We start from the raw sequence: 12,713 nt of genomic DNA, 5'->3' as shown, positions 1-12,713 counted from the left end.
AACTCTTTTGCTGCATTTTGTTGAATCTCTTTGGAAGTGTAATATGAATGCATTTCTGTTAGGCACCACCTGTAATGGCCTACCCCGCAACAACCCCGACTGGAATACTAGGATATGGCCTGGTAAGTACCCAACAGCATCTTAGGAGGACTGTAGCAGTTGTTAATAAGTTCCTGTTTCCCATTGATCTTCTCATCCTGATGACTTGATAGCGAAACCAGAAAACACATCAATGCCGTGTTTGTTTACCTTCCATAGCACTATAACCTCTTGATGCTCTCAGATGCAGCAATGCATCATCCAAAATATGTTCACCCTTTCTGTGTAAGGGCACTGAAACTGCTTAATGCCCTCCAGTACATCAAGGCATTGTCCATAACCTGCTCACCCTTGCGTTGTAAAGGCACTGTAACTGCTTAGTGCCCTCTGATTCATCAACGCATTGTCCATAACCTGTTCACCTTTGCTGTGTAAGGACGCTATAACTGCCAATGCCCTCTGACAAATCAACGCATTGTCCATAACCTGTTCACCTTTGCTGTGTTAGGACGCTGTAACTGCCTAATGCCCTCCGATACATCAACGCATTGTCCATAACCTGTTCACCTTTGCTCTGTAAGGACACTAGAATTGCTTAATGCCCTCCGATACATCAACACATTGTCCATAACCTGTTCACCCTTGCTTTGTAAAGGCACGGTAACTGCTTAATGCCCTCCAATACATCAACGCATTGTCCATGTCCTGTTCGCCCTTGCTGTGTAAGGACACTATAATTGCTTAATGCCCTCCGATACATCAACACATCGTCCATAACCTGTACACCTTTACATTGTAAAGGCACTGTAATTGCTTAATGTACTCCCCGATGCATCAACACATTGTCCATAACCTGTTCACCCTTGCTTTGTAAAGGCACTGTAACGGCTTAGTGCCCTCTGATACATCAAATCATTGTCCACAACCTGTTCACCTTTGCTGTGTAAGGACGATATAATTGCTTAATACCCTCCGATACATCAACGCTTTGTCCATAACCTGTTCACCTTTGCTGTGTAATGACACTATAATTGCTTATTGCCCCAGTATTGGAACTTTCATAGATTCCCATGCTTTGTATCATTCCCCGTCGTCGGACTGGGAGTCTCGGTAATAAAAAATATCATAGTAGTAGGTACAAAAGAGAAAGGAAAGGCTTAGGCCTCATTCCCTTTTGTAACATATCAGCCTCTTTTTGTAAAAGAGACCAAACTCTAGGCGTCAGCCAATCAGAAGAGCCTCACCCTTAGAACCTTCCTGAAGGAACCTCAGAGCCTCAGATTTTTCTACCGCACGTTGTGCTAGGGAGTCTCCATTGAGCTCTGCTCTATTTCTACTCTTTTGAACTCATTTATTTAGATATTTCTTCAGATTTTTCTTCAGATTCTTCAGGAAACACCTTTCTTCATCAAAATGGCTGAAGTTGGGAAGAAAAAAGCCCTTTTTAAACCCTGTTCCACCTGTGGTAAGAAGAGGCTGTTTGTGGAAGACAAACACAAGGATTGCATTTACTGCCTGTATCCTGATCACAAGGCAGAGGACTGTCGAATTTGCCGCACTCTCTCCACCAAGACCTTGAGAGATCGTGCTGGAAGGCTTCTGACATGGTTGCAGAGGCAGAAGGAGAGGAAACATGGAGTTTCCAGTGATGAGGAGGAATCAGTGTCCTGCGCTTCTTCTAAGAGGTCAGTGAAAAGGGGTAGAGGTTCCCCCTCTTCCTCTACTGGGCGCCCCTCTAAGGCTTCAAGGAAGACCCCCAGTGAGTCTGATGGCCGGGGTTCAGGAGGTTCCCCCCACCGCAGTGGGTCGGGCAAGACTGAATTGGTTACGCCTCCTAAGGGTGAGAAGACAGACCCAGCCTTCAAGAAACCCTCTTCACATTCTTCTGAGAGGAGTTCCAAGTCCTCTACGACGAAGACATCGTCGACGGTGGCTCCGTCGACGACGAAAATGAAGCCCAAGATCCAATTGGTTCCCTCGACGGGCTCGTCGACGGGAGCGTCGACGGCTAAGGCGCCGTCGTCGTCGAAGAAGACCTCGACGACTGCAGCGTCGACGGACAGTATGCCGACGATATCGTCGGCGAAGGTGAAGACGTCGTCGACGAAGAAGCCGTCGACGGTGGTGGCGACGACGGCGATACCGACGACGACGGGCTCATCGACGACGACGCCGTCGACGACGGTGTCGACGACGGTGTCGACGACGGTCATGTCGTCGACGAGTGCTTCGACGACGACAACGATTTCAACATCGACGGCGAGCTCGTCGACGGTGGCGTCGACGACGACTTCCTCCATTCCTATCTCGTCGACGAGGATTTCACCGGCATCGACGGAGCAGCCTACAATATTGGCTGCAGAGAGGAGGGTGACGATTTCTCTTACAAGGATCACGCCTGAAATGACGTCCCCAAGGAGAGTGCCATCATTACCTCCCACACTGTTGCTAGATCAGGAGGACTCTGAGGGAGACGGTCAGGATGGCTTTGATTATGCGAATAGCCCTTCGCAACTACTCATTAAAAGTCAAGAAACTGACTCGGAGGAAGCATATGAACAGGGTGGCGGTTACTACCCACAAACTGATGAGCCAAGGGAGTATGAATCACAGGGCATGGTTTCAGTCCCGACATCCTTCCTACATGACCTGCATAAGATGTTGCATGACTATAAATCCAAGGCTGAGCGCCCAGCTCCGAGAAGATCTATTCCATCAACTCCGGTTCGGGGCCACTCTTCAATTGTCCCACCTATGCACCCGGTGCAGTCTCCTCCTCAACCACAGCGGCCACTGCCCCAGACTCCTTCTGATCCAGCAGATGATCCGGATAGGGATCAGGATAATGACACAGATGTGTCTTCCGATAATCGTCCGGACTCAGATCAGGATGGAGATGAATACCATGATTACATCCACCCGGATCAAGCATCGCCACACCAGGACCTAGGCGATTCTCCTCCTGCTGACATCGGTAGTTTTCACCAACTGATGGAACGGGCAGCCGGCCGATTTAAGTTGGTCTTGCCTGCGCAAACAACGGATTGTTTCTTGTATGACTTTAAAGACACTCACCGTAAGTCTACGAGGTCCATTCCGATTGTGGACCATATATGGGAGGAGGGGTTAAAGACCATGAAAAACCCAGCCACGGTAATCCCTGTGCTACCGCGCCTTGACAAGAAGTATAAAGCGCCGGAGGATGGACCGGCTGCCCTGACAGGTCATCCTAGGCCGGACTCTGTAATCTCACAGGCGGCGCAAAGGAAGTCACGGAACCCTTCGGCACCCTTAACGGCTCCTCCTGATAAGGATGGACGTCGGTTGGACAGCACAGGCAAGAGATTTTCATCCATCGCTAGCCTTCTGGTTCGCGCAGCCAATGCTTTGGCGATACTGGGACGATATGATCGCCAGTTGTGGTGCGATATAGCTCCTTATTTGGATCAACTTCCTCCAGAATCGGGACTGGAAGCCAAGAAGACCTTGCAAGAAGGTGAAGCGGTCTCCATGGAGATCATAGATTGTGCCATGGACATTGCCACTACGTCCTTCAGAGCTTTGGCAGGAGCGGCAGTGTTAAGGCGCCAGGGGTGGCTAAAAGCGACGTGGTTTAGACCAGAGATCCAAAATAAGGTCCTGGATCTTCCTTTTGATGGCGAGGCACTCTTCGGCAAACTAATCGACGACACCCTTCAGGAGATAAAAAAGGACACAGAGACGGCTAGATCGTTGGGAACGCTCCAGTACCGCAAAACTCCTTTTAGGGGCACGAGAGGCAGAGGTGGCACTTACAGGGGCGCATATCAACAACAGCGCTACTCTTCGACCAGCTCTGGATACCAACCAAATCGCCAATCCTACCAGCAAAGACAGGGCCAGTCCTCTGGTTATACACGGCCATACAATAAGGGCAAGCAGGCTGCCCGTGGACGGGACTCATCTAAACGCCAATAGCGGCCTCCTGGCTCTGCCTACTGTTCCCTCCTCCAAGAGATCATCAGTTGGAGGCAGGGTGTCAAAATTCCTTCTGAATTGGTCCCAAATTACATCGGACCGTTGGGTGCTCAACATAATCAAGCGAGGACATACTTTAGAGTTTTCGGAAGTCCCTCCACCCAGACCCCCATCAGCCATACCATCGCGTCATCTTCATCTCCTACGGCTAGAGGTTCAACAGATGCTCCGCAAGGGAGCGGTAGAACCGGTCCCCTCGAGTCAACGGGGCCAGGGCTTCTACTCCAGGTTCTTCCTGGTGAGGAAAACGCGAGACAAATGGCGTCCCATCCTCGACCTCAGGGAGCTAAATGCCTATCTCATCTCCCTATCCTTCAGGATGGTATCCCTGCAGGATGTTTTGAAGATGATCAACCCGGGGGATTATATGGCTACACTCGACCTGGAGGACGCTTACTTCCATGTCCCAATTCACCCAGCGCACAGAAGGTTCCTACGCTTCACAGTAGCCAAGAGCCATTTTCAGTTCAGAGTCTTGCCATTCGGCCTTCGCTCTGCTCCAAGGATTTTTACGAAGGTGCTGGCACCTGTCGCAGCATTCCTGCGAAAACACCACTTCCAGGTCTTCCCCTACCTGGACGATTGGTTACTGAAGGCCCCAACCAAGACATTAGCGCAGGACGCGGTGCAGGCTTGCACCACTCTGTTTCACAATCTGGGTCTCACCTTGAACAGAGACAAGTCCACGCTGCTGCCGTCTCAGAGGGCTCGGTTCCTCGGAGCAATGCTGGATTCGCAGCTTTCCAAAGCCTATCCGACTCAAGAGAGGATTCAGAAACTGCAGACACTAGCAGGAAACCTTCAAAGAAAAAAGTGTCTTTCTGTACGCAGCTACAAGTCGCTGCTGGGGGTAATGTCATCCTGTATCCCCCTGATCCCGCACTGCAGGCTCCGGATGCGCCCCCTACAGGAGCAACTGGACCTTCAGTGGCAACAAGTGCACGGATCGTTCGACGACAAAGTGCTGGTCACTCGAGACATGCAGGATGCAGTGCGTTGGTGGTCAAGTCAACAGAACTTATGCCGAGGTCTATCCTTCGCAAGCGTTCCATCGCCTCACGTACTGACGACGGATGCGTCACTGGAGGGATGGGGAGCCGTGATGCAGGACCTGCAGGTCAGCGGCCATTGGTCCCCAAGCGACCAAAAGTTACACATCAACCTGTTGGAGCTGAGAGCAATAAGGCTGGCCCTTCAAGCCTTTCTTCCGCGTCTCCGGGGTTCACAGGTGCTAGTCAGGACAGACAACACCACGGCTATGCATTATGTGAACAAGGAGGGAGGGACCAGATCACTTCCCTTGTCACGGGAGGCTCAACAGATTCTAGAATGGACGATTCTTCACGGAATTTCTCTGAGGGCGGAGCACTTACCAGGAGTGCTCAACGAAGGCGCAGACAGGCTGAGCAGACTCACCTCAGTCACTCACGAGTGGGAGCTGAAGCAACAGGTTCTGGATCTACTCTTTCAACAATGGGGCACACCAGAGGTGGACCTTTTTGCGACTCCAACCAACAGAAAGTGTCCAGCCTACGCCAGCAGGTTCCATCACCAAGGCTCGTTGGGCAATGCCTTGTCAATAGCCTGGACGGGGAGGTTCCTCTATGCATTTCCACCGATCCCCCTGCTTCCTCGACTCATCAGGAAGATGAAAACGGAACCATGCAAACTCATCCTAATAGCCCCGGCATGGCCAAGACAATTCTGGTACACCGAACTACATCTGCTATCGCTGGTACCTCCGATAATGCTAGAGGACGTTCCGGATCTCTTGGCAATGTCCGGAGGGCAGGTTTGGCATCCAGACCCAAGGTCGTTGCACCTGACCGCATGGCTCCTGACCAGCGAGAATACATGAATGTTCCTCTTTCCACTGAGGTCAAAGACATCCTCTCTCAGGCGAGGGCTCCGTCCACGAACAAAACATACAGATTAAAGTGGAAGAGATTTTGTATTTGGTGCAATAAAGAAAAGATTGATCCTTTCATGTCACAACCTCATCAACTCCTGCCTTACCTGCTCTCGCTGGCTAAGTCTAATCTGTCCCATTCTACCATCAAGGTTCATTTAGCGGCGATTTCGAGATTCAGAAGGGCGGACTCGGGTCCTTCTTTGTGGTCTGCGAGAATTGTCAAGCAATTCCTCAAAGGTCTGTTCAGGGTTTATCCACCAGTGCGATCTCCTCCTCCAACGTGGCATCTGAACTTAGTCCTAGCTCAGCTAATGAAAAGACCTTTTGAACCAATTCACCGCTCAGACCTAAAGTTCTTATCGTGGAAGTTAGCTCTACTCTTGGCCCTCACGTCAGCGAGGCGAGTGGGGGAAATACAGGCCCTGACTATCCAAGAACCATTTTTGCAATTCAAAAAGAACACTACCATCTTAAGGACGAACCCAAAATTCATTCCAAAAGTCCCCACTGACTTTCATTTAAATGAACCAGTCATACTTAAAACATTTTTTCCGAACCCAGTCACTCCAGCAGAAAAGACATTGCACACTCTCGATTTGCAACGATGTCTGAAGTTCTACATAGACCGCACCAAGGACTTTAGGAAATCTTCGCAATTATTCATTGCCTTCGGCGGTCCAAACAAGGGTCTCCCTCTGTCCAAGCAGGGGATCTCGAGATGGATTTCAAGTGCCATTCTGCATTGCCACCAGTTAGCAGGAAAACCTCTGGTGGGCAGGATCCGCGCTCACTCGACAAGGTCGGTGGCTTCTTCTTCGGCCCTCTTTGCGGGGGTCCATGTCAAAGACATCTGCAGGGCTGCTACCTGGAGCAGCGTACACACGTTCACTAAGCATTATTGCTTAGAATCCTTGCAGCAGGATGATGCGGCTGTGGGCCAAGCTGTCCTGAGAAACCTCTTCAAGTGATGGGTGAGCTTTCCTTTCTATCCCACCTTCCAGGGGTGACACATTTTGTAATTTCTTGCTAATGTGATAATGTACTGCTTTACAAAATGTGTTTATGATGTTTTACTGCTTGCTATTCTGATACAAAGCATGGGAATCTATGAAAGTTCCAATACTGGGGCAAGAAAACAAGTTACTTACCTGTAACTTTGGTTCCCCAGTATTGGTAACTTTCATAGATTCCCATGCGCCCACCCACCTCCCCGGGGAAAGCTCAGCCTTCAGCAAGTATGGTGTCTAGCACTCTACGGCTACGAAAATCTGAGGCTCTGAGGTTCCTTCAGGAAGGTTCTAAGGGTGAGGCTCTTCTGATTGGCTGACGCCTAGAGTTTGGTCTCTTTTACAAAAAGAGGCTGATATGTTACAAAAGGGAATGAGGCCTAAGCCTTTCCTTTCTCTTTTGTACCTACTACTATGATATTTTTTATTACCGAGACTCCCAGTCCGACGACGGGGAATGATACAAAGCATGGGAATCTATGAAAGTTACCAATACTGGGGAACCAAAGTTACAGGTAAGTAACTTGTTTTCATGCCCTCCGATACATCAACACATTGTCCATAATCTGTTCACCTTTGCTGTGTTAGGACGCTGTAACTGCTTAATGCCCTCCGATACATCAACGCATTGTCCATAACCTGCTCACCCTTGCTTTGTAAAGGCACTGTAACTGCTTAATGCCCTCTGATACATCAAATCATTGTCCACAACCTGTTCACCTTTGCTGTGTAAGGACAATATAATTGCTTAATGCCCTCCGATACATCAATGCTTTGTCCATAACCTGTTCACCTTTGCTGTGTAATGACACTGTAATTGCTTAATGCCCTCCGATACATCAACGCATTGTCCATAATCTGTTCACCTTTGCTGTGTTAGGACGCTGAAACTGCTTAATGTCCTCCGATACATCAACGCATTGTCCATAACCTGTTCACCCTGGCTTTGTAAAGGCACTGTAACTGCTTAATGCCCTCCGACACATCAACGCATTGTGCATAACCTGTTCAAAATTACAATCAAGCTTTCTTTAATTGTTTCCAAAAGATAGAAAAAAATGAATCAACCCAAAGAAACAAAAACTTTACATTAAAACTCTGTAGAGAAAATACTGTATTAACCCCTTCGATGCTGATGACGACCCCCAGCTGTCATGCACTATGGTGGGCATGTGCTGATGACGGCTGGGGGACGTCATAAACCCGCCCACTCGCGATTCTGCTGCACAGGCGCAGAATCGCGGCCGCGCCCAAGGGGTTAATGTAATGTACCCATTAACAATTTGAGGTACATCAATCAGAGACATCAGATTCCTTAAAAGCTCATCTTCCTCTGGCAGCTGCCAGTTTGAAAAAAAACCTGATGCAAACTCCGTAGGTGTAATGTACAGTAGTGATGGTCATCTCCAGCTAACGTATTAGGAGAATATATGGAGTGGGGATCATGAAATTTCGACTACCTAAGGACCGTCACGGGGTTTAATCTGGCACCGCCTGCAGCAAGCCTCGACTCTCTTGGTTACCCTTAGAGCGTCATGGTCAGAAAGGAAGTCACTCTGTTAAACCGCGTTTGAGTGCAATAATCTCTAAAACAGCGCCACCAATGCTGACCAGTAATCACAGACTGCCTCAAAACCAAGAGAAAACGCCCCACAACTATCGTTCACAAACCTAGGCGCTGGAAGGAGAAGTCCTGTGGGTGCTACAGCCCCCCCCCCCCCCCCCCCCCCCTCATAACAATGTTGGAGTTCCGAAGGGGAATGAGCAATAGAGATACCCTTAGTTTTGTGTTTATCTTGTCACACTTGCTGTGCGCTCACAGTTCAGCTGTTATGTCATGCCTTCTGACAGCTTGCTGCCCATTTGGAAACCGGTGTTTACTTTTATTTCTCTGACTGTAAAGTGAGAGGATTGTGTAAAAGGCACCTAGGTGACAATCTTGCTGGGGTACAGGAAGTGAAAGGAAAAGCTGTAGGATGTAATTTTCTTTCTAACACAACAACATTTACCTGTAAATGAAGTATGCACAAATTAAAACATATTTCAGTAATATATCAGTAATTAGGGGAGAACAAATGAAGCACATTTTTTGTAATTCTGAAGCTTGCTGACAAAGATTTTAATAGGATCAAAACAAATCAAGACACTGTATTTGGTGATGCGCAACTGAGAGATATTTGCCGAAACCAGATTGCTACAAATTATTGTTTGTGTGCTGTATAGTTTTACTAGTATATATTGCATATCTATGCAAATTTAGTGCCCATTTAAACGGAAAATGTGATGTCTGTAAATAGTGCACATCCACAACAGTGCTCCAAAAGGCATGACCGTCTTCAAACCACAACCATACCACTGTTCTTTTGAATTGGCGCTGTACATTTGTTACACTTGTTTTGGTGTCATGCTTGTATTTTTCACAATCGCTATGACTTTAGTGATGTAACCTCAATGGCTGCACCCCCACTCTGAAAATTGTTCCAGCAGCACTGTTCACAAATACCCCATTATGCAACCGAAGGTGAAACCATTGCCACTCCTTTATGATGGCAATCGCCCTATTGAATTGGTACTTCAGAATCCGTGATATTCCGGTGGAATGGGCTGTTCGCGGTTTGACTTCTACCACGTTGATTAACGCTTTCAGTGTTTTAGTCTGTGGAGAAGAGTAAATTTAACCTATTAGGCCGCCATTCCGAGGGTTGTTCAAATTCTGATTTTGATGCAAACTCCCTTTTTCAACTGAATCGGGATTCTCAAACAGGCACTATTTGTGCACCCTCTGGATATATGCCCGCTCAATATTCACCAGGTAAGAGCCTCAATTAGGGAAAAAAGTTCAACATGCACTTTAGCTGCGATTCCAAGGTATGTATTATACAATGATGTGCAAAGGTGATCACCCAGTATATACCATATACTCAGTTTCAGTATTAATTGGGTGCGTAATTTGCACCTAGTATTATGCCGGACTCAAAATGGGCACCTTAGCGTATCCAGAAGACAACCCTGACCCTGTGTCCTGAATTGGCGGCAGAGTATTTGATTGTCAGAACCAGTATTTAATAGGAACAGATGCCATCCTCCGAGCTGTGCATGCCAGTTTTTCATGGAGCTGGTTCCAATCGAATATCTATGTTTTCTCACAGCCTTCTCAGATGGGGACCTTACCAATTATGGCACAGCCTCCGATGATCTACAATCAACCTGTAATAAGACCAGCGAACCCATTTGGCCCTGTATCAGGAGCACAGGTAGGGTATTGCGCATAACTCAGTCACTTTTGCTTTACAATGTATCTTAAAGGAAAGATGAATCCTGATTGGCTAAATAATGTGTATGATTAAAGTACCAATGGCAAAGGTATGAAAATGAAAGGTAATATTTAAATTTCATAATTACAGCTAATAGTCAACTGCTGGGGGATTGTGCGCTCTTTATTCCGAGAACATAAGTATCTACAGATAGAGAAATACATGGTCAATGTGAAGCATGTTTCCGTGTGTTGTCTTCTGCTTCTAGGGTAGTATTGCAAGCACAAGAGCAAAGTTTTAAGCCATTTGAAAAAACAAATTATCTGCATTGATTTCCAGCTCCTCTGCCCTTCATCATTTAATACTGAGAAAGAGAAAGGCTGCCCGAGAGCAGGAACATCTGTAGCCTAGAGGTGCTGCAGCAGATCATTAATTTCCCATCACTCGTATTATGCCTCTTATTCCTCTTAACTGTATTTATTGAGCGATCATGCCTGAGCATTTTGCGAAGACCAAGAGAACAAAATGCGACGGGTAAGGTCTGTGCACGAAACACAAGTACAAGAAGGATGTTTCAGAGAAGGGAAGGAAGCCTGTAGAACACAGTAGAAACTGTAATCTGGGAGGAGGATAGCGAAGGGTTGAGAGGGACTAGCGGGGACAGGCAGGTCCGAGTTTGGATGTCATTAAAGTGAGAAGGGAAGAGTAGACAAGATGTCTTTGGAGAAGTGAGAAGGGATGTAGGGAACAGGGCAAGACATAGATACTTTTGTAGACAATTCGCAGAAAGTCGAACATGAGGGTAAAGAGGATCCAGTGTAGTGATTAGAAGAGGGTGGAATCGATCGAATCAAAGATTTGAAAATGGGGTAAGAGAGATACAAATGAGAAATGGCCTCATCATGTGTCCTATGGAGCTGAGGATGAGTTTGGTGGCAGCAACTACAGGCCCATCAGTAGTACGGAACTTGTGGTAAATCCACAGGTCCAATGTGTTGCGCCCAGACACTTTGGTACCAGCCGATAAGCCAGGTGAAACTGTAGCGTAAAATGTGGAATCGGTTGGAGAGTTGGCTGCATTATTCCAGAGTCCCCCAAACGTTTTCATTTCTGAGTAGAAAGAGGCTTATAAGAAAGGAGAAGTGATCTAAATGAGTTTTGAGGCGCTGAAATGTAGTTAGAGAGTGAATCATTGGCCAGTCATACATTTGAAAACAGCAGATCTGGGCTATGGTGAGAGATTAGAAAACCTTGGAGAATGCAGGCAGACAAGAAGAGAGAGGGGACGATTTTCTCAAAAACTTCATCCAAATTATGTCCCAAATGATTAAGTTAAGTTTACATTACATAATATTCAAAGACATACAACATCAACACACATTTTACTAAATATTTAGACAATCTCTATTTGAAACTTGGCAGTAGTGTAACTAAACTAAATATGCAAATGTTTAATGCTCGTTAACTCCTGCTAACAAGCTTACTTCACCTTCCAGTTCTTATTTTAAATTCCCAAGGTAACATTTTTTGTTATTATTATGTAATTTAGAGTCCCTATCCGGAATCGAATTTGATTTAATGTAGGCATATATGGCCTTTAATCGTATTTTTATGCTTTAATTGCCGTTTTGTAAGCACAATGTATCTTTTTGAGATGACCTACATTTTTACTCTCATGGCGAGCTCATTTAGGTTTCCAAAATGATAGCTTAAGTAGAGACAAGAAGATGGTGTAATCAGATAAACAGCTGTATGTGTTGATGTCTCTGCTCTTACAGTTCAGCCTGTTCATCCTCCATTGCTCAGCCCCTCTTCCCACCCTTCATTGTGTGCTTGCCCCAGCCGCTTCCTGTTACCCTCCATTGTTTGTCCGCTTGCACCCAGTCACTCCTGCCCACCCTCTGCTGTCCACGTGGTTGCCCCTGCCCCTCCTGAAACATTTCACATTAAGCAGTTCAGTACAGCAAAGTGGTGAGGTGATATATTCAGTGTAGATCCATTCACCTATAATCTCTCCAGCTCTCCTAAACTTCACCTTCTCCCTGCAATCCACATTTCAGTGACTTTTTAAAACTCCGACTCTGGCATTGTCTCCACTGCCTCACTTAAGCTGCCTGCCATTGATTGTCCTTGAACATCTCCCTCTAAGGTATCAACCATGATGTACAGTACATTCAGTCTTTGTGGTTTCTGTGGCTCTCTCCGTTCCTTAACTTAAATGCATAAAGCATGTGTGCTATGAGCTTACCGTTTATAGTGTGTGGTGTTTAAATCCCTTCCAACGGCTCCCCAGTTAAAACTGCTTCTGGACAACTAGCTGCCTGGTTCCCCATTGCTTACGTGATACCCTGCAGTACGTTCTCCCTGAAACCTAGAATTTTGGGGCATCATCTTTTTGTACCTTCATGAATAGTTTTCAGACTATGTGGGGTTTAATTTGTGTAACTATGAGGGGTGCCACCTGTAAAGAATTTTAAATAATCC

At 46.8% G+C, this 12,713-nt stretch overlaps 1 protein-coding gene across 7 annotated transcripts in view; it reads left to right on the top strand.

Moving 5' to 3' along the window:
- The window catches only part of PICALM (phosphatidylinositol binding clathrin assembly protein), a 495,196-nt gene that overhangs the window by 454,394 nt on the left and 28,089 nt on the right, over nt 1–12,713 (top strand). For all 7 annotated transcript variants that reach the window (XM_086933969.1, XM_086933970.1, XM_086933967.1 and 4 more), the window contains 2 exons: nt 63–122; nt 10,125–10,229. In XM_086933969.1, the coding sequence (XP_086790095.1) occupies nt 63–122; nt 10,125–10,229 (165 nt within the window). The remainder of the gene's footprint in view (nt 1–62; nt 123–10,124; nt 10,230–12,713) is intronic.

Source organism: Lissotriton vulgaris, chromosome 8 (assembly GCF_964263255.1).
Source record: "Lissotriton vulgaris chromosome 8, aLisVul1.2, whole genome shotgun sequence".
Classification (NCBI taxonomy): domain Eukaryota; kingdom Metazoa; phylum Chordata; class Amphibia; order Caudata; family Salamandridae; genus Lissotriton; species Lissotriton vulgaris.
This window is presented reverse-complemented; position numbering and strand designations above follow the sequence as displayed.